The 27,889-nt window shown below is 40.4% G+C and overlaps 1 protein-coding gene across 4 annotated transcripts; it reads left to right on the top strand.

Annotated features, from left to right (window-relative positions):
• The first annotated feature begins 152 nt into the window (after positions 1-152).
• Positions 153-27,047, top strand: zer1 (zyg-11 related, cell cycle regulator). 4 transcript variants are annotated; one of them, XM_037117325.1, is made up of 16 exons: positions 153-214; positions 1,344-1,561; positions 1,721-1,871; positions 4,845-5,299; positions 8,415-8,588; positions 8,675-8,789; positions 10,531-10,677; positions 10,799-10,972; positions 11,456-11,671; positions 13,717-13,758; positions 14,132-14,251; positions 14,428-14,543; positions 16,543-16,731; positions 19,083-19,180; positions 19,506-19,608; positions 22,183-27,047. In XM_037117325.1, the coding sequence occupies exons 2-16, from the start codon at positions 1,395-1,397 to the stop codon at positions 22,268-22,270; spliced, it is 2,355 nt and encodes a 784-aa protein (XP_036973220.1). In that variant the 5' UTR covers positions 153-214; positions 1,344-1,394; the 3' UTR covers positions 22,271-27,047. The 4 variants fall into 4 exon arrangements, with proteins under 4 accessions (XP_036973220.1, XP_036973219.1, XP_036973222.1 ...); XM_037117324.1 differs by having other exon boundaries at positions 200-337; XM_037117327.1 differs by lacking the exon at positions 153-214 and adding an exon at positions 388-515.
• Positions 27,048-27,889: the final 842 nt, after the last annotated feature.

Genomic DNA, 27,889 nt, shown 5'->3' with positions numbered 1-27,889 from the left:
TAATAATAATAATAACCATAATGATAATTATAACAATAATGATGTATTAGGTTAATAAAACCAGACTGGGCCATTAGAGAAAGCAGAATAATAAGAAGGTGCCACAGAGGTCTACAAATAGGAAGTGGAAGGTCGAGTGATGGAAGTAGAAGAAGAGGAAGAGGAAGAACAGGAGGAAGAGATGAAAAAAGCAGGAGGAGGAGGAGTAGTACAAGTAGGTGGAGGAGGAGCCTGTTTGTTGACATCGGACGAAAGCGAAAATCAGATGAGTGAAGACTGGTGATAATAACTCAATTTCTCGCCGTCATCGAGACATATAGCCCTGGCGAAAGCTAAGGTAGAGCTGATGTGCCATGCACTCAAACACCGCCGACAACTGTTTGTAGCCTGCTTTTCCACACAGCTCTTAGCTAGCGCTAGCCCTACAGGCTAAGTTAGCTAGCATCATAGCTGGGAAAGTCATCGTTAGCCACAAGCTAATTTGGATGCTGTATTGCACTGGTGACACCGTATCGGCAAGTTGAGGCTTAACTTAAAATAACAAGTGTTGGTCTTTGGTATTTTGGGTTGTTGTGAGTGAGTAAGTTAACAGTTTTTGTCAGTTTGTCAGTGGCTATTTACAGTTAGTGTTGTTAAAGTGAATTATTCTACATATTAGCTAGCGAGCTAGCTAGCCGTCTTAGTAACAGTTTCTCCCTCACAGTTCATTGCTATGTGTGGTTAACTAGCAAACCTGTAGTACTAACCGAAAGACAGCGTAAGCTAGGTTACTAGCGTCTGCTTTTCAGCAGTCATTCATCCCAAAATAATTAAGATAACTTTGTCAGTAACTTCTTGTTGAAATAAGTTGTTGCAAACTAGCCAACATTAGTTGCTAACAGTTGCCAACCACAGTTATGACGCCTTGGCCAAGTATGCAAAGGTCTCAGTTTATTTTGACTGTCGGGCGATTTGACAGTAAGGTGCCTGACGTAACAATTGCATTAGAAGACGCAGAAAATATTATGGAAGTTAGTTGAAGACACATCGACTGTAAGACAGTGTCTTGTTAATGTGTCCGATGAATGACTTTATTTAGCACTGATTGTTATTACTGTCATTGTTGTTTCTCTGTCACTGGACACCGCACAGAACATTTTACATAGATAGAATACTTAAACCTAAAACATTAATGTTTAGCGTTTTGAATGAAAAAGAGTGCAATAATGAAGCAGATATTAACATGTTGTTTATCACAGTGACGTCATATTTGGTCAATTCTTATTCACATTTGTTTGTTTCATTTGTTTCATCGTACTTCCAATCAGTCCTCAAACTGACCCTGTTCACTGCACCCCTCCAAGGTCCCCTGCACTGCCCTGTCTTTGATCTGAGCCGGAGAAGAAGAGGCAAACATGGCAGCCAAAGCAGGAGACAACCCTGACAGCCTCATGACTCTGGCAACGGTGTTCTGTCTGAGGAACCTCAGGAAGACCATGTGCTACCAGGGATTGAGGAACAAGCTCTGCCTGCGCTCCGACATCTTCCTTCCCAGCGAAATCTGCGACAAGCTGGTCAACACGTATGCAAGATACAACGATTGACGTTGATCACATTTCCGATAATTCTCACTGTCAAAATGTACCGTGTTTGTTACAATGTTACAGAGGCCCTGCCTGACCGGGGCTTTTATTTCAATGTTGGATTTATTATAATTGTTATTTTTTTGTTTTGTGAACAGATATATGGAGTTGGTCCACACAGACAGTAACTTTGAACCGGAGGAGAGCTTCTTCCAACTATTCTCAGACCCCCGAAGCACCAGACTCACTAGGGTACAGCTGAGAGAGGACTTTGTACGTGACAGAGATCTGGAGGCCATTAGAAAACAGGTGGGAAGCTGCAAGTTGGTTCAAGACCAGTTTTTTCAGAATAAGCTGATGACGTCTTAACAGGTTCTTTTTCCAGTTCACCTTTGTATAACATAGCATCTACAATACTTCAATATTAAACATACTTGTAGTCATTTCCTTTTTAAAGCAAAATTCGAGAAACTATTATTGGTGCTTCAAGCCTCAGTCTTATGTACATAGTTTTTGCTATAACGCCCATCAGGTTGTAATAAAATTGTCCTTACCAACTTTATAATTGTCACATAGGCCCAATAGTAGAAGACTAGTCGAAGGGTTGTATGAAGCAACTTAACATAAGCTGTCATCTAAACCTTTTAATTGAAAATGAAAACCAAATAGAGCCTCAAAATTATTTTTTGCACTGTCAATAGTAAATGTCTGTTTGATTTTTGTCCATTTTTGATCTACCCTACTGTTTGAATGTGACCAAAAGTCATATCTCAGCATTTTCAGGAGGAGTGGCAATACACAATATATAGCTTAGTGCTTTTGTCCAGAAGTGTTTTTTATAATAACAGACTGTGACTTCCCCTTTTTGAAAATATACGACTGCAAAAACATTTAAACAAAAAATGGTATGAAATAAATAGTAGGGCTGTATGTTAACATTTTCTGCATATAGCACTAGTGCTACAAAGGATAAAGTTCTGCAGCACAGGCCACAAAATGGAGTATAAAAGTCCATTGTAGTTTGAGATGAAAAATATATTTTCCATGACTTTTTGAATGAACCTAGTGCTGAAAAATAGATATTGTTTTGAAAATCTTTACCCAACTATTATTATCATCAATGCACATTGGGTGGACAAATACAGAGAGAGAGACTTTGTCCTTCATATGTAAGTTTTATGTATGAATTGTCTGTATTGTCATTGTGCTGCTTCTTTGTCCTGAATCTGGGCACCTTCTCATCTACCAAGCAGAACAACAAATGTACTATGATTCACCTTATACACAAACAGGCACACGAACACTTACCTCACACAAACAAGTGTCTCTGTCTCACACATGCAGCACAGCACTGTGTTGCACATGTTGTGTAGACTAATTAACAGGATGATTAAAATACAGTAGGAGTGCTGTGTCTCGTTCAGTGTTGCAGGAGAACTTGAAAGCGAGTTAAGCGGAGCGGCGGGGAGAGTGTGAGAGGAAAGTGATGCAGATGGAAGAAAAGGGGTTATGTAGCAGAACATCGCAGTATATCGGCATAAACAGTATTGTCTCAAACTGTACCTCATTTGAAAATATATCTTAAAAAATCGATCCACCGCCCTGCCCCAGTGTTTGTGCACAGTATTAGAAAACAGTGAATGGTTTTAAAGAACAGTTTAAGTTCAGCTTAATTAGGCAGTATTAAGCTATGGAATATAACATATTACACAGCATGCCAGGAAACAGGTTGGGGGGGTAGACATGCAGCACGGGCCTCGAACCCAGGGCCACTGCAATGAGGACAATGGCCCTCATTTATCAATCTTGCATGGAAATGGGTGCAGATCTGAGCTCAGAATTGGTCGTACGACAGGACACACGTGTGGTTTATGAAACATTCATATCTGACCAATCCCAGCGTACGAATGATCGGGTCTTGATAAATGCGGCGGCTGAATTTGATTTCATTATTTCATTAACATGTTACACCCACTTAAATATCCCTGGTTCGGAGGCCTAGCCTACTGAGGTCAAACATGGAGAGAAGAAACACTGGCAAGAAGAGAAACTTTTCCAAGATGGAGATCGGCATCCTGGCAGCGCCGGCACATCAAAGGCACTCTATTCACTAATGCAATGTTGTGCAAAACTGAACAGGCCAAAATAATATAGCAGATTTCTCTGGGGTATACAGCAGCGTTCCCCCTGCTGGTCCGAGAAGGAGCCACCTGCCCTGAAGCAGCGCTCCACTGTGACGTGTGCGCACTATTGAATGTACGTTCCTGCTCTGTAGCGGGGTTATTAGGTGTTCCATTAATTACTTGTCATGTAAGGCTATTTAGCCTGTCATATTTTATTTTACAACAAAGTTGTGTCAGTAAAAACGTGGGCTTTTTTTAAAAATTAAAATTGATTTATTTTGTTTTATTCGTTTTAAGAATCCGTTTTGATCTGTTCTAAAAATGTGACAGCTTATGCTTAATGACAGCTGAGGTTTCTTTAGTAATTATTTTCAGACTCGGCAAGATTTTGCTGTGTTGCACCGCAAATCCACAGACTCAGATTATACATTACATATACATATCAGATACATATACATTTAGGACAAGCAAAAAGAAAAAAATGTAACAGTGGCTCTGAAAACCAGAGAGAGAAGAGGTTAAAGAACCGTGGGCTGATGCAGCCAAATATTTAAAAATAATAAGCGCTTATGATCTGGCCCAGTTACCTGTCAGTCATCTGAGGCTGGTGAACCTGAAGGCACTGACAGTGGATAGTATCCCATTGAGCTCACATTCCCTGTTCAACAAGGTTTTGCCTTGATGGGGTGCTATATGAAAAACATTTTTACTTTCTAAATGTTGAACTCATTCTTCAGAGAAAAGCTTCAAAACCTTCACAGAGTCTTCATTATAACAGACCCACCGCGCTGTACACATTTTGAAATCAAAGTACATCATGTATGTCATTTCAAGAGACCAGCTCAGTCCACACATTACTAGCAGCACATTTGATCATCACATTACCTTAGTTTCACTGCTGTTGTGAATAACTGTAGATGATGTCTTGGCAACATACAGTGGAATTATCTGTATCTGTGTGTGGTAGACAGGATGGGTAATGTTTTGCAATGGTATTGTATTGTAAGTTCACCTGTGTCTTTAGTTGACTGTGGACAGCAGTTCTGTAAAGTATAACCCAGCCTTTCATGATTGAAGCATGCTTGAGTAGATGTGGTCAGAACTTAAAAACATACATTAAATCATTAAAAATAATGATTTGCTTTGTATGTTCTGCCAGGACCTGATTGAGCTCCACCTCACCTACTGCAACAGTCTGTCATCCCGCAGTCTGAAAACACTGACCTGCTTCCGTGAGACCTTGGTGTCTCTTTGTCTCTTCGGCTGCAACCACATCTTCTACCGGAAGGGTGGCGCCCCGCTCGCGTGCAATGAAGACACCGAGGATGAGGAGGAGGAAAGCCCTGCTTCTAGGCAAGCAGTAGAGACAGACTTTAACTTCCAGGGGTTCAACCGCCTCAGGTTGCTCAACTTGGGGGGCCTGCCTGACGAGGTGGATGCTGAGACCCTGCTCAAACCCCTGAAGTCACTCACCTCACTAGATCTATCTAACGTACAGTTGCTGGGAACAGCTTTTCTCACACAATGGAAAGACAGACTGGCATCTCTTGTTCTCTACAATGTGGACCTTTCGGAGGAGTTGATCAGTACAGTGGTGGAAATCGTTCATCTCAGGTAAGGTGGGAGGGGGCTATTATCTCTTAATTGTCATAAAGCTCTGGACACACCCTGGTATGGCAGTCCTTGTGTATATACAATATATCGACAGTTGCTCCCGGCTGCTTCATGTACAGTATAAGTGATCAAATGAACCACAGATTTTACTGATGTGTTGCTGGTGGAAGAAAACTGCATTTGTTTTTCTTTCTTTGTAGCTCCAATTTATTTATTCAAATATAAATGTGACTGTCCACTGGACTGAAGGTGTAGAATTGAACATGTTTATAGACTCATCCAGTAGGCATTTTTAGCTGCTCAGCATTAATACAGTTTGCTTTTATTTACTAAAGGATGGTGCCAACTTCAATTCAACTGCAATTTTTGCCCAGAAGTAAAATGACCCATTGAAAATTGTATGTCATGTAGGGCATTTACGACTGGCACATTTCCATAGTCATCAACCAATCACACGGTGGCCATTTGCCACTGATGTCATGCTCAGTATGGGATAATGCTATGCTGCCTTGTAACAAGTTGTCATTCATATAAATAAGGGTGCTCTGATTGATCGGGCACTGATCGTTAACCTGCCGATATACGTTGTAAAAAGTTGAACTGGTGGTCTCAGCTTCTCTGCAACAGCCACATGACCACAGGATTCTGCTGCTAACAGCTAGCTAACTTTCCTTCTGTCAATATTAGTGTAGATTTTCAGTGCGCGCAGGGTTTAACCAGCGCAACATGTTGACACGGTCCTGCCAGCAAGCCGGTTGTGACAGAGAGGGTAGATGGACCGGTACCGCGGAGAAATTCTAGTAAAGTCAGGTCTCACTTTGAGGGGCCAGCCAGTGATTATAACCAGCACTGACATAGCGCTGTGGAGAGAGAGAACGAAGGTATCAGCAGGAGAGGACAGGCTCCGTTACAGTCAGAAGTAGTCCGTTCAGTTTCTTATTTGCAATTGTCTGCCGTCCTGTGTGGGAGGAGGAAGCAACGCTGTTTGTTTCAAGCCTTACAGCATTAGAGCTAACAGCTGACTGAGCTAACAGCTGACTGAGCCAACAGCAACCTGAGCTAACAGCGAGCAGAGGCACACAGCGGGACTGAGAGTTTCTGTACATATAAACTGCAGTATAATGATGCCTTGTTTAATGTGACAGTACAACACATTTACATAAATGTGCTGAAGTAGACTTATTTAGCTAAGTACTGTTGACTTTGAGTTTGCAGTTATAGACTCTACTTCAGTGTGCAATTTATCAATCTTCTGTCAGAGATGAACATAACCAGACTATGATAGTGATCAGATTGAGTACTAGCTTCAGGGAACAAATACATTAATCCTGTTACTGAGGCAACTTCAGACTGAGAGACAGAATTATTCACAAACTCTGTTTTACTGAATTCTGTGTCCTGTTTACTTTTTTATATGCAAATACATGAAATATAATTGTAAGTGCTGTATTGTAGATAGCTGGCTTCAGTTTCATGGAGCGATTAACCTCTCATCCAAAGGGGCTTCTTCAATTCTAACTAACTGGTTCACAAGCAGAGTAATGTAGTTTGTGCTTTTCAATGGAGTGGACTGCCCTGATTGTACATTTGGAGGACAAAACAACCTCTTCATAAACAAATGGCACAGCACAGGAGAGCCAACTCTTCAGGTCAAGACTCTGCTGTCCACTCATCTGAAGGAGAAAAATCATTCCTCTGAGGACAACGATGTAAATATGGGGTGGCAGGAGCATCCTTGATACTAATACTGAAGCCCAAATTGCTCCTGATGATCCCATCTGTGTATGAATATGTGTTTGAATGGCTGAATGTGACAAGTGTTGTTAAGTGTTTTGAGCTGTTAGTAGAAAAGCTGGAAAAGCGCTATAGAAATGCAAATACCAAACAGAAGGCAGATGTTTTGAAAGAGGAGTAAAGGAATCCATGTATGTCAAACTGGAACGCCCGTCTTTGAACGGAGCAAGCGGCCTGTGACATTACTTCTCACCCACTTACATTGCAGTACTGAGTTTTCTCCCCAACTCAACAACCTTAACACCAAACTGAAACACATCCAGTTGCCTACTAAACAGTACTTAGAATTACCCCATGACCTGGATGAATGAGAACCTTCATCAACATTAGATATAATTATTTATTTCCACAACATCTTAATGCCACTGAAGTTAACCGTGCTAGTGATAACTAACAACTTTAGATGACTGTAAAGTAATAAATGTCCTTTTGACTGGCGATCGGTATCAGCTGATACTGCTTTGAGCATCAGTGATCAGTGATCGGCCCCAGCACATTAATTACAGCATTACCACCCTCATTATTGTGTTGTACTACATCAGAATGTAAATAGTCTCAATATTAAAGGTTGTATTGTTAAATTGTTAATGTTAAATTAAGTATCAAATGACAATGTGAAAACAATGTGACAGTGCGTTTGTAGTGATGACCCTTTTTTCAAACCAGCAATCATCAACCAACTCTTCAGCTCCCCTCAGCTTTACAGAGGTTGAATGAGTTTCAGCTCGTCATTTATCTGCCCAGTCACATCTTTAATCTTGTGGTTCACTCTCTTTTCGCTCAGATAGTGTTGTTTTAGAATGCAACAAGAACCTGTTTTAGTTAAAAAAACAAAAAAAAGATAAACCCATTGTACATCACCCGATCAGCATAATCTCCATATCTCATCTCCGTAAAGAGGTGGTCCTGTCTGCTCATGAATAAACAGAGAGCTTGTGCTTCCTGTTTGCAGCTAGGTGTGGCAATTACAGCTTTACCATCCTGTGGTGACGAAGAAAGGAGGGAGGGGATTACAAATTGCAAAAGAGACAGAAAGTTAGCTAAAATGATGCGCATTAGTGACTGACTAATTGGTAAAATATAAATGGATCTCATCAGAACATCTGTAACATCTGTTCACCCACCACATGAAGTGGAGTGAGGAGTAGGTTGGATTTTTTTCAAGTCTGTCATATAGAATATTCCTCAGTCAGTATTATAACATTTGTAACTGCCATAACTGAATTCCCATTCATTTTAATGTCCCAATACTTTTGTTGTTTCCTGTGTATGGCCACTTATCATCAAGAATGTGTCATTGACAATACTCTGCATTTTTCAGACACCTCGACATCTCGCGGGAGAGCAGGCGAACCTCCAAGTGTAAGATGACAAGGAAGATCCTGACAGCCATCGTACAGCGCCTGGTCAATCTGGTGTCACTGGACATTTCGGGTCACATCATGCTGGACAACTGCACAGTTCCACACTTTGAAGAGGCTATGGGTCGGCCAAGGTGGGTAACCCACTGGATATACAATAATGTCCTATTCAGAGTTTTGAGAAATTGCTTTTACATTTTCATTTGAACTTATGTTTCAGCATTGAGCCGTGCAAGAGCAGCATCTATCCTTTCCAGGAGCTGAAGAGGCCCCTGCAGTTTCTGGGTTTATATGACACCACCCTTTGTAATGTGACACACATCCCTGCGTATAAGGTACTGGTTGAATACACATAGATTTTTTTGGCTGAAAATAGTTATTATGGGCATCACAACTAAAGCGACATAATCTTTCCTTATCTGGGCAAATTACTGCTGACAGTCTAGGGACATAAAGAGTTGTAAATATAATAATGGAGCTGGTGGTAAATAACAAGTGACAATGCAACATTAATAGATAACATTTTTACCAATGAAATTGGAAATAGAATAGCAAGTGGACTGCTTATTAACGATATAAGTGACCATCTTCTTGTGTTTTGCAACCTTGAAAATTTTTAAAAAGGTGAATACACAGAGAAATCCCAACTCAATGAAGTTGACTCAACAATAAACACCAGAAACCATAGAGGTTCTTAAGGGGACTTAAGGCAGCACAGATGGACAGGTTTATTCAATGGCAATCAAAACAAATGCATTCCTATCAACTTTTACCACTCTGTGACAAACACTGTCCAATATGAACATAAAGGATGAATAGTTTTGAACATATTCAGTGTATTTTGTGAACATTGGTTATAATTTAGCAAAAGAAATTGAAGATTGAAAGTGAAAACACTATTGAAATAAATTCAAATACCTTTTTTTTTGTTCAGAGAACTGATGAATTGGAGTTGATGTCAATTAGTCATCAATTAGTTGATGTGGTCAGTAAATTAATAAGCAAGAAATGCACTGACTGCAATGATATCGACAAATCACTAGTTAAGAATCATTCGATCACGTCACAGAAAAACACAACTTACTTATTGAACATCAATATGGCTTTAGAGCAAACCAACCCACAACAATGGCACTGATGACGCTAATGGAAGCGTCCACAGCAATAGACAGAAAAGAATATACAGTTGGAGTTGTCACACATTTAAAATAAAGCATTCGACACAATTGACCATCAATTATTGTACTTTAAAATGATGGTTCAAAATTACCAAGTTGTTATTACATTTAAGTACAACTAAATATATTATATTTGGACATAGAAAAAACAGTAATAAAGTGGAAATCACATGTTAATCATATTAAAACAGAAAAAGTTCATTGCAATATTGAACAAAACAAAAGAGATTCATGACCTAAATTCATCACACGTATTTTATCGTACATTCATACTTCCATACAATACATACTGTGTGGATGTTTGGGGAAAAACATATAAAACAATCACAAATAAGATTGTCTTGCTTCAAAACAGAGCAATCAGAATCATAAACAGAGCTGTTCACCCCCAAACAAACCAACAAATTATGCCTAAATTCACAGGCACTCAAATTCTGTGAGGTTGTAGATCTCCAAATAGCATCACTAATGTACAAAGTATACAACAACTAGTTGCCACACTGTATCCAGCGGTTGTTCCAAATGAGAAGATGTCAATAAGAACTGAGAGGGAACTGTGATGATTGTTTGTTTGTTTGTTTGACTTGTGTTCTGAAGCTAGAAAGCATTAAGTTAATTTATTGAGATAATTTAATTTATTAAGTTATCTGTATTTGCATGCAAGTTTGAAAAAACCTAAATAAACTAAACTAAGCTAAACCCAGCTGAATTGAAATTCACTCAAAATGAGTTTTGTTTATTGTTGTATTGTTTTTTAATGTAATTTTGTAATCTTTGTATTTGGTAAATATCATTTGAACTTGCCTTACCCTAACCTGCCAATAACAGCCACAGTTAATTCAAACTTAAAATGAGAATTAGAAAATGTTAATGTTAATCTGTGCTGCCGGCCTTTCAGGTGACTGGATCCAAGAATGAGGACCAGGTCCTGAATGCCATTGAGGCTTACACAGAGTTTCGCCCTGAGCTGGCCCACAGAGCCATCAATCAGCTGTTTGACATCGCCAGGATACAGCACTGCAGCCAACTGCTCCGAGCTTTGCAAGTATGATGACTTTTAAGTGGGCTTGTTCTTTGAAGGTGGTGACACCAGTGACTTGTCATTATTTTTCTGTGTATGTTATGCCTGTATCAGCTCTCACATCACAAATGTTGTGTCCTTTCAGCTTGTCATAGCAGCACTGAAGTGCCATAAATACGATAAGAGTATACAGGTGACTGGCAGCGCTGCTCTGTACTACCTGACCAACACAGAGTACCGCAGTGACCAGAGTGTGCGGTTGCGCAGAGAGGTCATACAAGTGGTACTGAATGGAATGGAGCAGTACCAGGAGGTCACTGTAAGTCTACACTGTGGTGTTATGATGATGTTTAAATATCTATGGAAAGTATTTAATACTAGTGCAGTTCTCTGACAGTAGAATCAGAAGTGTGAGAGTTTTGGTTTCAACACCTGTACTGTGTGATCTGTTCTAGTGTAATTTCATCAATTTAATCACCCTTCTGACAAAAACCTACCAGTTCACTATTTCGTAGTATGAAATCTAAGTAGATTTCTGATACTGACTAAGATATGTAAAACAGTTGGCAATGAATGCTTTCTCATAATTCTGCACTCTTATTCTTATGTTATTATTCAAGGGCATGTAAAACTCCAAAGAGAATCTCACCATAACGAAAAACCTTCCACTAAGTATAATTTTTCAAAAGAAAACCAAAGGAAATGGAGTCATAAGCTTGATGTTGCTGCCTAATTAAAGCTTTGAGGCCTATTTCAGATCTGCGTTGTAAACCATGGTGTGTCCTCCTCTGTCTCACACCAGGTCCAGAGAAACTGCTGCTTGACTCTGTGCAACTTCAGTATTCCAGAGGAGCTGGAGTTCCAGTACAGTCGGGTCAACCAGCTGCTGCTGAAAATCCTGGAGCCAGCCAGGCAAGATGAGTCCATCCAGAGAATTGCTGTGCACCTCTGCAACGCTTTGGTGTGTCAGGTGGACAACCATCACAAGGAAGCTGTGGGAAAGATGGGATTTGTCAAGGTAAACTCAACATAACTTTGCATTTTCAAATTTCCTAGTGTCCATAAACACAGGACAGTGACAACAGTTATCAAATACAAATTCTCCTTACTGTTGACATAAAATTAAATTTTTGGGTAAAAGAGGTGAGAACCATTTTTGATGATTATATTAGTCAGTAATAAACATTTAAAGTCCTACTTCATTAGGTAGATTTAACAAATCTTAACTTTTCAAGAGCAGTGGGCTGCCACAGTGCTGAGCTCAGGGATCAACTGCAGTTCTCTCCTGTTACTTAGTCAAAGCAAGTGGCAGGAGTATTTCTAATATCTAGCAAGCTTATTTTTAGGATGGCAGGAAGTCAGAGCACCCAGAGGACATTGATGTAAACACGAGGGGTACATGCACCACAGTGTGATGACAGTATTGTATTTATTTCAGTTGTGTCTTTGTGTTGGGAAAGTTCATTGGAGTTCTGTTATATTCCATAATTTTGATAACTATCCTGCCAGATTTGAAAGACAAAATATTCATATACCCAAAGAGTACAGAAACTTCTTCTTTAAGGACAGAATTGGAAAAATGAACAAGCTGGCTGGGCTTCATTGATATCAAGATCTTTCTTTCTAGAAAGACACTCGAGAACAAGAAACATCCAAATGCAACCAGTGTGCAAGAACAACAAATATAGAATAAAACCAGATTACTTATAATCCAGCAACAAATAGAGCTCATAAGATTAAAGTGAAATTGGTAACTGTATATTCATGGAATTATCAATAAACAGTGAAATGTGCCAGAAGTTGGTGAGGATTCTTATGGCAGCTCAGTGTTGAGGTTCGATGATGTTTTGACCTATCAGTAGGCCCTGCAGTGTATCAGGCTGTGTAGTCTTAAAACCTACTGAGCCCTCTGACAGGTGGCACTGTTCTCCGGCCATGACCTAATGGATCTTTAAGCTGCTTTAAACTCTGACACTTAACAAAGCACAGCAGATAGTCAGCGGATTGACTCAGCACTGGCTGGATTCCTGTGATTGCTATGACCCACTCAATTGTCTAGCCGCCATCATTGTTAATCCGGTTTTACTAGTCGTATCAGTAGCTAGTTAGCAGCCCCTCCTGTATGATAAACTTCTCATGAATTATGTATTTTACAAATTCCTGAGCATTTTACTCAGCAAAAGGAATTCTAAGGTTAAAGTTTGGCAGAATAGTCAGAGACAGGATAATATGTACTTGGTCTTATCTGCGTTTTAAACGTTTATGATTAACAAGGAACATCTGGACAGCATCAAAAGCAGACTGAAGATGAGTGGGTAGAATTCGGAGCATATAAAATCATATTATCTTCATAGAAAATGATGTTGAATTATTCTTCAAAATGGATAATTTGTTTCAGTATAATGTAAACAGTAATGACCCAAGATTAGACCTTGGCAGCAACCCATTACTAAGGAAAGAGGGCTCGATTACGGTGTGTTGGAAGGAGAAATGTATAGAAATAAACTGGGGGACTGTGACAGACTTTGGTTATACAGAGAGACCTTATATAAATAATATGGTGGATGACTACAGAATAGCCTGCTGCCCCATATCACTGCTTAGGTTTCAAATGGTGTTCATTGTAATTCATATCTACTATCCTTAAAATCATTTTACTGTGTTAGGGTGCTTTTAGGTGGACATTTCAATGACCACTGCAGTGGTGTAAATATGTCTGCTGGCAGCCATGCAATGAACACAATCTTACAGTGCGCTGGGTTTCTTCAGTATAAACCAATGTGCAAGCCCTCAAACTGGACTCATGGTTTCTATGTCGACTTTTACCCTGTGATTGTAAAAGATCAAACCGTCCACACACTAATATCCAGTGCACCACTTGTATGATTTTATTTTTCATGGATTTCTTTTTTTTTTTTGCTGTCAAGCTGTGAGCTGTAATTTTGAAAAAATCTATCACTCCCACACTAACTATTGTTGTTTTGTTGTAGTGCTGCTGTGGTTGTGAAATCTTCTTTCAGCTGATTATGTTAAGTTTATTTTTCCTTTTTTTCTGATTTACAGACAATGTTGAATTTAATTCAGAAGAAGCTTCAGGACAGAATGGTGAGTCTCAGTTTTACTCCTGGATCTTTTCAATGTGAAATGTTATTGCTTTTGGGGAACACAGTATTTGGTAGAATATGCTTTCACAGCTGAGCAGATGGTATTCCAGAGCCTATTTTGAAATGTATTTTTCAAATCTAAAACTAAGTGTATAATGGTCGAGGCACACACTTATGTCAACGGTTCAACTCTTGGACAGTCAACCTTTGTTGCATTTCATTTGCCTCTCATTCTCCCTCCCTTCCAGTGTCTGTCTATGCTGCTTCAAATAAACACAAAGATTTCCCAGTATATAATCTTCAAAAGAAAATGTCAAATACTCGTCAAATATTGTTTGAATCAAATGTAAAGGCATTCTCGTGTTTGCCCTCAGTGTGATCAGGTGATGGAGTTTTCCTGGAGTGCTTTGTGGAACATCACTGATGAGACGCCCGACAACTGCCAGATGTTCCTCAACTGTCGGGGCATGAGTCTGTTTCTGGAGTGTCTACAGGTGAGTCCACACTCAACTACGCTAATGTGTCATTTTTCGAGGTCCAGACATCGATCGATTGATTAATTAATTGTAAGTGTGCGTGTGTGTGTGTTGTTTTTACTTTTATGACAGTAGTCTTTAGATTTTCCTACTGTATAATTACACACATGTCTTATTGTATGGTCTTACCCCAGGAATTTCCAGACAAGCAGGAGCTTCACCGCAACATGTTGGGGCTTTTGGGAAATGTAGCTGAGGTCAAAGCACTAAGGCCACAGCTGCTTACCCCACAGTTCATCACTGTGTTCAGGTAAGAGAACTGCTGACACATCTTAAAATACTGGTGGATATTCAAATCACCTGCTCTGTGACAAACAGCTCACGTATGATCATTTTTTTAACGTCCTGCTTTTCATTTGGTTTGCCATGTACTTGGACAAAGTCAGAACTAGGAATTAAACTCTCAGTGAAGATTACATCTAAAAGGAAAGTGTTGCATATGCAGACAGAACAGCCATTTTAGAGTAGCACTTTTTCTCTGAGCAAAGTGTTTGTAGTTAAATGTTATAAAAACATATCACAAAATTTAAGAAAATTTGTGTTAGGTAAATTATTTCTTTGTTGTATTAATGCTTCTTTGCAATAAATCTTATACCGTTGGAAAGCATGTTTATTTCCCTTTTTAAATGGTGACACATTTGTAAGGAACATGCATTTGTATGTGGGTTGCGGCCATGAAAAATATGCCAATTCTTCTCTGCCAGTTCCTAACAGCGTATTCTGCAGTCGCAGTCTTGTTTTGAGCTTCTGGTACCCCCAGGTGCTGACAGCTGATTGGCACCTTATTGTCAGCACCTTTGAGCATGGGCCCTTCTACGGTGGTCAGTTGGTGTCTGCTCCACGAATTGGCATGCCACACTTGACTGATCCGGATAGGGCCCATGCAATAGGACTGTGTGATGGGACAACTTAAAGAAAGTGTTCTGCAAAACTTCTTGGTGGCTTTATTTGGATTGAGCTCTAGTACCATCTCCAAACTGAAGGCTGATCGTCAGGTCAAAGTGTGGAGAAAACACTGAGAATGCTGTGCTGATTGCTGCACTGATAGAGTAACATCTATTGGTGGAAGCAGTGTAATTGTGTGGGATGGCAGTCCCATAGTTCCATATCTCCACAGTCTGAGACTGAACTCTATCCCTCAAGATGACAACGCCCACCCCCACAGAGCAGGGGGTTCTCAGAGACTACCTTCAGAATTTGAACAAGTGTGGGATCAGCTTGGGTGTGATGTTTGTGCCAGAGTGACTAACATAACAATGTTGGCTGACTTGTGACAAATGCTGGGGGAAGAATGGGATGCCACCTACAGCAGCGTGTGACTAGGCTGGTGACCAGCATGAGGAGAGGGTGCCAGGCTGTTGGGGCTGAGTATGGTTCTTCAACACACTCCTGAGGCTTCTGCTTGTTAAATTGCCAATATGTCTTGTTTCACTGGACTTCAATCATCCAATCCACCAGAGAAGATTTGGAAAATTTGTTGTGGGCACAACCCACATAATCAGCTCTGCGGCTCATAGAATACAATAGAATGTGAGGGATATTGTAGAATGATGAGGGAGGGTTCTGCATTTCAGTGCCTGTGGGAATAAACTGTTATTCAGTCTGTTTGTTTAAGATCTGATCGTTCTTTATCTCTTCCCAGAGGGCAGGGGTGAGAACAGGTAATGGCCGGGGTGAGTGGGGGCCTTAACAATACAGCTGGCCTTCTTTTGTAGTCAGCCAGTGTAAATGTCTGTGAGAGGGGATAGTGTCGTCCCAGTGACACGCTCTGCTGCCCTCACCACCCACTGCAGGTGACACTTCCTGTCCCGTGCAGTAGATCAGGAGGCTTTCTATCGCTGACTGATATAAGTTGGTCAGCAGGTGGTGAGGGAGGTGAGCATGCTTTAGCTTCCTAGGGAAGTAAGTCTCTGTTGGGCTTTTACCAACTGATGAGAGATGTGTGTGGTCGTGGTGAGGTCAGCTGAGATGAGAATCCCGAGGAACTTTAAGCTCTCTTTACCTCCTCTCCTCATCCCACAAATGCATGTCTGTTACAAATGTAAGACAGTTTAAAAGGAAATAAACAGGCTTTCCAGCGGTATAAGATTTATTTCCAAGAATCATTTTTACAACAAAGAAATGATGCACCAAACACAAATTTACTTACTTTTTGTGCTATGTTTAGTCCCTTTGATATTTCATAGAGACCTCTCATCAGATAATTGTTGTCTTCATCTGTCCCCCCTCACTGTTGGATGCTTCAACAGTAACCTGCTGGACAGTAAGGCAGATGGAATCGAGGTGTCGTACAATGCGTGTGGTGTACTTTCACACATCATGTTTGACGGGCCTGAGGTTTGGTCGATGGAAGAGCCGAGAAGAGACACAGTGATGGACAAGATGTGGGATGCCATCCAGAGCTGGGATGTCAGCTCACGCCGCAACATCAACTACAGGTGATTTATTTGTTTGTCAACTTTTTTTTTTTGCAATGCGCATGTGTAATGTGTATTATATTTATTATTATCAAATGTTCGCATAAAAATGCCTAAGATGAGTTATATTGAGTAACACATAGAAATACCAGAAAAAATTTGTTCAGACTGTGCATATGGTGATAAGCAGCTGCCACTTCATGTTACAACTGGTCACAGTTGTGACGCTCGCTCGTCACCCTCACCCACTACAAAGCAGCTAACATTGAAAAAGAGTATAGTGGTGCTGAGCTAGCAGTATAGCGGCGTTGCGCCACCGTTCCATTGTCTGGGGAGAACCATGTGATTACTGATTACTCATTTTAAAAGCAACTTAGTTACTTAACTGATTACTTGTTTTTAAAAGTAACCAAGTTAGATTGCAAGTTACTTTATTAGTTACATTCAGCAGCTGCTGACAACACCCCCGCTGCCTCAACCTAAAAATGACAACCGGTTTTGCCAATACTCACTTTATTGGAAGTGCATTTTTAACAGTAACAGTGAGCACGGCATTGATAGTAGTAGGGATCTTGTTTATTATGGCAACAATCGAGGGCAAGTCAACCATGTTTAAGTGCAGCATTTCCTCTACAACATACTGCCCGACCAACTTCTTCAACTTACTTGTTTTGCATCAAAGTCTAGCTTTTGTTGTTTGGGTGGTGGGGGACCTCCTGCAGAAGTCAAACCCATGGCTTTGCTCACAGCTCTCTGTTTAACACCACCTGGTGGGACTTGTTCTGTGAACTTAACTGTACTGCGACTCCAAATGTTTCTTCACATTTAATGTCGTGTTTTTGAAGCTTAATAGTACTTTGTCTCCAGCACAGAGTGTACAACGAACCTTAACATTCCCATCTTTAGCTGACAAGAACTCAAAATAATGACTGTATTTCCAGCTAAGAAAACACGCATCTCTCTCCTCCCTCCACTGTTGTTTGTGTTTGTGTCGACACGTGAGTTGTCTTCATGCTGAAAAACGTGAATTGTTGTGTACATGACGTCACTCCCCGAGACACAAGAAGAAAGCAAAAATATCTATTCTTACTAAGGAAAATGGACAATGACAATATGCTTTCATTGATAATTGCTTTTATTATAATATGGATGTTGATGTTGACCTAGCCACGGTTTGTGCCTCTCACTTATTATCATCACATTTAATTTACAGAGCTAAGCATTCTTTGTATTGTTTCTTTAAATATAAAACCTGGTCATCCTTGACAAACATTTCCAGCTGATCTGAAGCTATTTCCAACATCCACTAGAACCCTTCTAACCATTTGGAATTTCTGTCTATCGTAGCTGTAACAAAGATAATGTTTCAAATGAACTATATTTGTCCATGTTTGTAGTGCATTGTGTTATTTCATGCAAAATAATGTGTATACATTTTACTTTTGTAAAAAACGGAAGAGCTTCTTTGGCCATAGAAAGCAGCAGAGCAGGGTTGAAATGAGCACCCCCCTGGGCCTTTAAACAGAAAGCATATGGATTTTGGATTATTGAAGAAAATAATCTCTGTGGAAAACGCAAGTTTATGATACTTACATGTTTCACTCAGCAAGATAATCTTCAACTTTTTTAAATTGTAAATGAAATCAGCAGAAGTGAAAAGCTAACACAGGATCCGTGAACTATATTACAGTCACATGCCTTAAACTTTACCACCACTAAGCTTCAGTACGCACTTTACTTTAAACTGATTGATCTATAGGTAGTAAAGTCAGAGTTAAAATAGTTTGTATTTAAAGTCAGCCTGTAAAGATGGACTAGTGAGTAGATGAGTCTCTATGTTCGCTGTGATGACGTTTAATGTCCCCGAGAACCTCTGCAGTCTGATTTAGACACTTAGAAACCACTGTTTTTAACACTGATAACAGCTTTGTAATTTACATGTGACACATTTTATGTCATAAAATTCATTTTATGTATCTTTAACTTGTGTTAACCACATACCTTTTTTTTAGGCGTCTACCTGAGCACCCATTGACTTCCAAGATGGGAAATTGTCATAATAATGAATAGATAATGCATATAAAAATATATTTCTATGTTGTAGGACTTATTCCTGCTACACTTTATTAGCTGTTAGTGTTAGTATGAATACTGTGGGACACCTGAAAGGAAAATGTGCATCATTTAGTATGATTATAAAAGTGACAGCAGTGTATGTATGTATGTATATAGATATGTATGTGACCGTGCTAGAAGCAGAACTGTGTAATAACACGAGTACACAGTGAGCTGAAGCTTGGTCATAGTTGAACAGCCCAGCTGTCGGTAGTGTTCCCTCTTCCTGAATTGTTAAATTGAGTTTGGTCTCTTAGGTCATTCGAGCCCATCCTGCGGCTGCTGCCTCAGAGCATCTCCCCTGTCAGTCAGCACTGGGCCACATGGGCTCTCTTTAACCTGGTGTCAGTTTACCGTGAGTATCTGCTGCAACAATGGGACTGATGATGTCACTTACAGCAAGCTTATATCACATGTTTCAGCTAATATTATAAATGGGTACATGTTCCTGTACTGACTAAATGATAATTTTCAAATGATTTTTAATGTTTAGAATATGACATCCCTTTCTACTGTTGTCCAACGTTACCTCTTCTTTTTCACTTGTCACCAGGCTGCTTGTTCTTTCAAGTACACACCCCACCATTCTTTACTGTTGATGAGCATAAATTGTGCTGTATGCAATGCTGCACAGGGATAATTATCAGTTATTCTCTTTCAATTCATTTTTTGCTCTGCAGCAAGCAAGTATTGTCCCCTGCTGATAAAGGAAGGTGGCATCAGTCTTCTAGAGAAGGTTCTGAAGCTGGAGAGCTCACAGCCAGAGACCAAGGACATGGCCAGGTAAGACTGAAAGTTCTGTATATGAGCTGTGTGTACTTAATGTACAAGTCGTACTCAATTATAACCCGTCAGAAGGCTCTGTTTGCTAAATACATTCTACAGCTGATGATTCAGTCACTGGCTGAGCAGCAGCCAGGGTGTAAGATAGGGCCCTTAATCACAAAGTTACATGGGCTGACAGGTGGTTTTGGTGGTTTCATCATCCTACATAATCAGCAGTACATGGACCCAGGGAAAAAAAAATCAACATTCTGACAACAAGTCATGCTGCACTACTGAGCCTTGTGTCTTTGTTTATTTTCTGTGGTGTCACCAAGGAAGTAACTGATTTGGAGCCCACATGTCATTAACGATGCATGTTTATAGCCGGGATGAATAAGAGCCATCTTGTGCTGTAAAATTACAGGGGACATAGTTGGAGTGGATACACTGGATTACATTTTGTCCAGTCTCTGAGGAGGATAAACTGATGATTGTGTACCTCAGATCAGCTCAGTGTCAGATCTCTGATTTTGGCACTGACACCTGTCTCAGAACATAGCTTCAGTAACCGGGAGGCAATTAGAGCTAGCGTTAGCTGTTAACACTAGTGTTACATGGGCTGACTGGTTCTCTCAACAACAGCATCCCACTACCTTTTTTGCAATAGCAGCAATGGTTTTGGTGCCGCTGTCAGAGTCACAATACAGCTGCTGGTTTTGAAGACACAATGCAAAGTAATGATTTCCAGCAGTAGCCCTTTTTACACAGCCACTCTGCATTATCTCCACAGCGGAGGTCGCCAAGTCTCCGCCTTTGTTTGTTCACACAGAGCCAAGCAGCTCCGACGTAAAGACGAACTGCTGCGTAATTCACACAGAAAGCCTGCGCTGCGCCTCCCAATGAGGCGTAACGGTACACGTCATGATGATGTCTGTTTTTTTTCAAAATCATATGGATGTAGTTACAATGTGTTGTGATTGAGATCCTGACTCACCAAACATCCTGGAAAGTGACAAGTTAAATTGTTTTGCTCTAAATTACATAATCACATAACCACCATCAGTAAACAGGACCCTGTCTTACTCTCACTCGCAGGAAAGTTCACTGAAGTCTCAGTTGGGCGGGCTGACTGTCACAATGATTTTTTTCAAGACAGTAACTACAACAACACAATAGTGGAATTAGACAAACACTTGGTTAGTTAAAGTTTTTTGCCAGGGATGATGCTGTTTTTTTAAGATCAGATTTTTTTATTTTTAGCTGTTGGGAATGTGAACACAATCAGCTCGACACGCTCCTTGCCACCAACTTATCCATTCACACAGAAGCCGGTTCGCCTCTGATACTACCTCCGGAGGCGCTTCAGAGCTGCAGCGAAATTTAATTCCCTGCTGCATCCAAATGTTTACACAGAGGAGGATGTGGAGAATTTGCACGGTGCACTGAAAGGGCAGAGTTAGAATGCTGTGATAGCTTCAGGCAGGTATATGACTGAGAAAGAAGTGAGCTGGCAGAGGGGTTGGGGTGTTCCCATAATCGTTGCAACCCTACTTTATTCAGACACTGCAGCATGCTGCTGTGATGAATTACTCTGACTTGAACGTGCATTGTGGTGGATCAATGAATGATCCTCTCATACCTAACATACAGTGCAGTGCAAACTCCTGCACTTTTTCCACATTTTTTATGTTGCAGCCTTATGCTAAAATCATTCAGAATAATGTCATCCCGTCATCAATCTACAAACAATACACCATAATTATAGAGACATTTTTTGCAAATGTATCAAAAAGGAAAAATATCACATTGACGTAAGCATTCAGACCCTTTGTTATGACACTTGGAATTTAGCTCAGGTGCCTCCTAATTTCTCTGAAGTCCACCTGTGGTAAAGTCTATTGATTGGACATGATTTGGAAAGGCACACACCTGTCTATAGAAGGTCTCACAGCTGAAAATGTGTATCAGAGCAAAAATCAAGCCGTGAGATCAAAGCAACTGCCTGCAGAGCTCAGAGACGGGATTATGTCGATGCACAAATCTAGGAAAGGCCACAAAATAAGTTCTGCTGTATTGAAGGTCCAGAGTGCACAGTGGCCTCCGTAATTCTTAAATGGAAGAAGTTTGGAGCAACCAGGACTCTTCCTAGAGGTGAGAGAGGTGGCCAGGAACCTGATGGTCACACTGGCTGAGCTCCAGAGATCCTGTGTGTAGATGAAAGAAGCTTCCAGAAGGACAACCAGTGCTGCGACACTCCACTGATCTGAGCTTTATAGGAGAGTGGCCAAACAGAAGCCACCCCTCAGTTTGGGGTTTTTTAAAAAAGCACTTTTTATAAGCAATGGGTGATGCTCGTTTTTTTCTACCTGTAAGTTATTGTAAACCAAAATTGTGATTGGTTCTTTACTGAGTTTAAAATTAGAGTGCCAATCTTACGAATATGTGTCAAAGCTTCTAACTTTTTATTCCAGCTTTGTGTCTTACACCATTGCGTTGCAACATTGCATTGCTTGACAGCAAATGTCAGTAGAGGCATAGAATTTACCATCAATCTGAAACGTCTGCTAACTTATACCATCTTTTCATTTTCAGCAAAGTAATGGGGCAGTGTGAAAACTTCAAAGAAGACCCGATGGAAACAAATCATGGACAGGAGGTAAACTATGGACAAAGAGGTTGACAGCACAAGAGCTATGATTCTCAGCAAGCATCAAGCAAACCAACCTAAGGCCCCTCCTACTGTCATCACCACAAGGGTCAATCGTGTGCATTTTTCTTCTTCTTCTCATTCTTCTTATTTTGTAGATCAGAAATGTGTCTGACCCTCTTCACAGCAGTTTGGACAAAACCTTAATATATGACACATAGGACTTAAGATGTGGTGCATGGTGTTTTGTTGTGAGGGTGCTTACCTTTGCTGCACATAAGCATCTCTTGGGAGGGGTTGGTGGGGGTGGGTGACTGTTATCTCTCAGTGTGCACGCACGTGTGTGTGTGTGTGTGTGTGTGCGTGCGTGCGCGTGTGTGTCAAAGACGTACGGGCAGAACAAAGCAGTCAGAGTGGTTCTCAGTGGAAGGAAACGGGTCCTCCCCAGCTCGCTACCATTAACTGTAACATTGAACAAAAGGCTGAGGTGCAGCGCCATCAGAGGTGGCAGCACTCACACTGCTCGCTCACAGTCGCTCGTGCTTGTGGAGGGCCACTGAGCTGTTGACATGTACAGTGAATATTAGCCATTATGTTTGTAGGCTGCAGAGAAGCGTCACACTGATGTTGACAGGAGGGAAGTCTTCCCAGACCTTGTGGCACAATGATGGACTTCTTTGTTATATATGTAAATATTCTCTGTTTGTCTCATCCTTTTACTGTGTGTATGTTTTATAATATAACTGTAAACACTCATGACTTTACTCTGTATTTAAATTTGTTTAGGTTGGACTGACAGGTGGTCAGTGCTAAGAAACTATATACTGAATACCCAATCATTCAAATGTAGTCTGGCAATCCTGGGTACTCTGTTCTTCAAAGGATCATTTAGATATAGATTTGGTTCATCCTCACCTTGCTCTTAAATTATCTGGCATGTTATCCTGACTCTGTTGAATCATTTTACTGGAAGTAGCCGTGACTTTCAAAAATGAGGGAGGTCAAATCGTTCAAAGCAAATACACCATATAGCCAACAGGCACAAAAGTAACTCCATCAAGAGAGTGTTTTCTCAGTTGGTGCAGAGAACCTGCATGGAGCCTCGGCCTTGTCCAAATTACAACCAGTTAGCATCCAATGAGGAACTACTGGCAGCTACGGGGACGGGTTTAGGTGTGACGACCACTGAGGGGAGTGACTGCTCGTTTGAAAAATGTAATTATGGCTCCTCCAGAGGTTAGTGTGGCTGCTGTAGCATCAGTAACATCAGAACTGAGGAGTTGAGACTGAAAGAAAAAAACAAAGAACAACAGTGAAGGCTTGTCTTGATGGTGTTTTCACTCTTCTCTCCACTGACTTCAGCAAGAATTTGATTCACCAGAGGTCGGTCAGTGCTCTCCTGCTGTAACTCCAGGCCTGCAGATATGTGAAATATATAATAAAGTAACATTTACATTTTCAACCTTGAAGTCTGCAGACCCAACCCGTACTGACTCAAGTGTCATCACTTGAGGACAGAATGTCACACTGTTGTTGTGAGTAAGTAGTTGAACATTTAAATATACTATGGACATATAACTGGATGTCCATCTGGAATTCTAAAGCTGTCTCCAGTGGTTTGCTCTAAAGCTCAGCAGTGCTTCCAGTTGTCAGGTTTGATGCCAGATAATCAGCAAGGCAAGGCTAAAGGTTGCGATTATCTTTCGACAACACCTGATGGGCCATTACGTGTACTGGTTGGTCGACATGCTGCTAAGTAACTGCGTCACTTAAACTCCTCTTCTAGTATGAGTTGTCCCATGGTACTATACTAACATTAAACAGCAGATGAAGCAATAACTGATGGGAGAAAGGAAAATAGTGGTGTTTGGCTGAAAATTGAAACTAGGATGACCTGTTCAGGAAGGAAGCAGGATGCTTCTTTTTGACAACCCAAATCAATGCCTGACTGTATTCACGTCATTTGCAGTTGTGACTGTAAGGGTGCCCTGTGGAGTTCTCTTGTCAACAAACAGATTCATGTTATCGTGATGTTTGTCACAAAAAGACGTGCGTGTATGCAAGAGGCCTAACAAACTTGTTGAATTTACTTAAAAATATTTTAAAAGCAGTTTTTTAATTCAATCTGTTTTCTTTTACATTTTGCAAACTACAAATGTTTTGCTAGCTCACGGCCTTTTTCTCCTCTGCCACTGCTGACATATTGCTTTCTTGCTACCAACTCTGGAGACGTGGAATAGCATAAAGCTACAAATGTGTACAGCTCCGCCCATGTTTTCTTGCATGTGGGTCCTTTTAAGTGACCTCAAGATGCAACACACAGATGGGCGAATCAAGACAGTGCTCCACAGTGCTACTTAGTGGCTTAAAACTCCACAGGGTGCCTTTGTGATGACTCTCACTAACTGGTTTCCTCACCGGCATTTCTCAAACGTGGCACTGGAATCAATATAGGATCCTCTTTTGCAGACAGCAGTCACAGTAAATGTCAGCAGTAGCTGTCTGAATTAGGAGCCATTCATTTTAGTCTACAGAGTAGATTACCTGTCATGTATACTGAGTTCCATACCAGTGAGGCACGGCAGATATACCACATTTTACTGCTTTTCTTACCTTGTTTTAACACTTTAGCTACAAACTGTATTTTAGTTTGATTGATACAGACATGGTTGCCATGTTTCCAGGTTTGGGACAGTGACTGTATGTTAAGATTAGAGTTGCCTTTTTTTTGACACTCAGAGGACAGTTGATGTACCAGTAAATAGATTAACAGAAGTCATAAATTAAACTGTTTTGTTTTATTTTTCCAAATCTATTTCCTATTTTTACAAAATAAACTAAGAAAAGATTAAATGGCAGCATCACCAATTTTACATATTAAAATGCGTTTGCAGTTGGAAACTTTTAGGTTTTTAAAAGCAGTCCAGTGGTCTAACGTTACACTCCTCCCTAACACTGTTGGACTCGTCGTGGACAGTTTAAAAGCAAATGATTAAAATCGGTACAGCGGAACAGAGATATCAACTGTCTTATTCCACACTTCCTTTTTAAAACCGGGTGCCTACATTACCCAAAATGAAACTTAGCAACTGAGTGACACCACTGGAGGCAGTTGTGCAGATTCATATTAATTAGACAAAATGATTAATACTACTTGTTCACATATGCAGTAGTAATCCCCAACACCTGTAAACTTTAATTTATAAAATAGTATAATAATCAAACTATTATGGCAGTATGACCGTGTGCAATAACCAAATTGCAGAGGCTGCAAGTTTTTGATAAAGGTAAAATGTGTCACAACATACAATTGTAAATGAAGCATTGTGCTACTCAGATGCCCTGGCCTACAAATCAGATCATATATTCCAGCAAATTCAGTGGAAATGTGGTACTTGCCAGTACCACTAAAATCTTGACCCATGTTTAAATATCTGACAAAATAACTCCAAAATGATTTTTTGGCTTTGATTTTTAGATTTGCTAGGCCCTAGTTGACAGTTAATTTTCTGTCATTCAGCACTTGAGCACATTTAGGTCAGTGCTCTAGAGTGAGTTTCCAGCTTGGTTTAATTCTTACAGCATTGGATTGTTGCCATCTGAATTAAGTTTCTTTTTAACAGATGATCTGAATGTGTTTGGATGAGCAGTGTGAGCAGGTGTACAGACTCACTTTGCCTGCAGTGCTGACGCTCAGGACAGGTTTTGGATGGTGGATATGAGCGAAAAAGATTGAATTCACGTTCATGTCGTTCATTAAATTTTTAAACCATGAACTACCAGGACTATAGTTTTGATGCCAGTGAAGGAACAATACGTCACCAGTCATATTTCACAGCATTCAAAATGTTTTCTCCTCCAGCTGGTTGAACCAGGTCAGACATGTTGCACACTGGTTAGTAATATGTAGCACACTGGCACCACAGTGTGTAGCTCTAGCTGGTTCCCGGTGTCAGCCTCTGTACACAGAATCCTACCCAGTTAAGGACTGTGTTCATGAGTGTCTTTAAGCTATTCCATATCAGTTGTGTTGGGTTCACCCACTGACTCGATTTCCTGGTTCTCATGTACAGTTTTTCTTTGTGTGATTTTTGGGAATCTGATTGGTCCAGCTCTGTCTCTATCGCTACTTCACAGTCATGGTACAAGTTGATGTTCAAGTAGGCAGTGGTGTGAGATGAAAAGCTTTAATAGAGACTTACTTGATGTTTCTGTCTGGAATTCCGATGTGTGCATCTGAAGAGGATGTGCTTTCACGTGTGATCAGAACAAAATCTCTTGTGACTTTTGAGTTAAGAATTACAGTGTTTGATTAAAGATCCTAGCAGAGGTGTGAGCTTCTCTCTGGAGAAGCCAGATGATCACAGTTGGACATCTTACATCTCCATCATCTCATTAGAAGTCACTGAATGTTTCCATTTATGCTTTCCAGGAAGAAATAATGTCTACAGCTGGGTGTCAGTGACGGCAAGTAGCTACTGTCAGGGTTTGATTGTTATTTATAATGTTGTATGTGCTGAAAACTTAAAAAAATAAAATAAAAAAAAACATTAAAGTTAAATACTTCTTCAGGAGAACTGCTGTGTCACAAACTGTTTCAGATTTCATCTACTAATTTCACAATGTTTCTAAAGTCTGTCGACACTCTGTTATTGATTTCTTTTGTAACTGCTGATGATAAGTGTAATCCAAAATGGAGTGAAGAACATTTGATCCAAACATTATGGAGTTTTTCCTGACTTAAATAGTACCAGGCCATTAGTGTAAAGATATGAATAAGCAATAAAGATGGAGTGGTTTAAAAATGGAATTGTGTGTTGTTTTTTTCTATCTTCACTAAAAGTAATTAAAATGTGATTTATGAAGTAGTTAATTATCAGAATAATGAACCAGTGGTGAGCTTGGCACTCACAAGGGGGCCATTTTTACCGTGTGTCCCCTGGGTGCTGCGTCTCAGATGTGTGTGCAGACTGTTCCAACTCTACCTGATCACTCGTGCACATCAAACACAGAGGACCAGCACTACACTTCACCTATTTCCCAGCTGCACTACTTATGGCTTAACCTGCTGCACACACTGTCAATCTGTATATTTTCAAGTAATTTTCTTAAAACAAATGAAAGAATCTTCCGGGATGATGAGAATGGGACTAAGGCTGCAAACCATCATACACTTAGAAGAGTGTTGTGTCCACAGGGACCTGCTCCACCACAACCTCTTGGATCAAGCTGTTCCACTCGACAGGCAGATTGTGTTATAAAATTCAGTCTCAGTTTTTATTGACTGACTGAGTGTGGGAGGAAACTGGAGCATCTGGGGTAAAACCCTGCAAAACACAGGGAGAACGAGTGATAGACAGAAAAATCCCAAACATCCCTAATTCTCATCATTCATGGTAACTCATGACCTGAAGGTCTTCCTCATCCAGGAGAGGATGTGTCAGAAGCCATTCTTCTTCTGATGTTTTTCCCTTTACCCCCATGTTTCCTGAAAATCAAAGGACATTAAAGACCCAAGCATTACTCCAAAACACGATGAAATGTTTCCCTTCTACCTCCAGGATGAATTTCATTACCAGAGGAAATATCTCCAGCTTCCCATGCTGCTCACCAGGACCTGAGCCTGAGTCCTGTTCAGTCAGCATCCTATCT

Source organism: Acanthopagrus latus, chromosome 12 (assembly GCF_904848185.1).
Source record: "Acanthopagrus latus isolate v.2019 chromosome 12, fAcaLat1.1, whole genome shotgun sequence".
NCBI classification, from domain to species: Eukaryota; Metazoa; Chordata; class Actinopteri; order Spariformes; family Sparidae; genus Acanthopagrus; species Acanthopagrus latus.
The sequence above is the reverse complement of the archived record's forward strand: the minus strand, read 5'-3'. Positions and strand labels throughout refer to the sequence as shown.

Coding starts and splice junctions, on each gene's coding strand:
- zer1 (XM_037117325.1), top strand. CDS start 1,395: ATGGCAGCCAAAGCAGGAGACAACCCTGACAGCCTCATGACTCTGGCA. Junction 1,562..1,720: donor TGCGACAAGCTGGTCAACAC/GTATGCAAGATA, acceptor TTTTGTGAACAG/ATATATGGAGTTGGTCCACA. Junction 14,252..14,427: donor TGTTTCTGGAGTGTCTACAG/GTGAGTCCACAC, acceptor GTCTTACCCCAG/GAATTTCCAGACAAGCAGGA.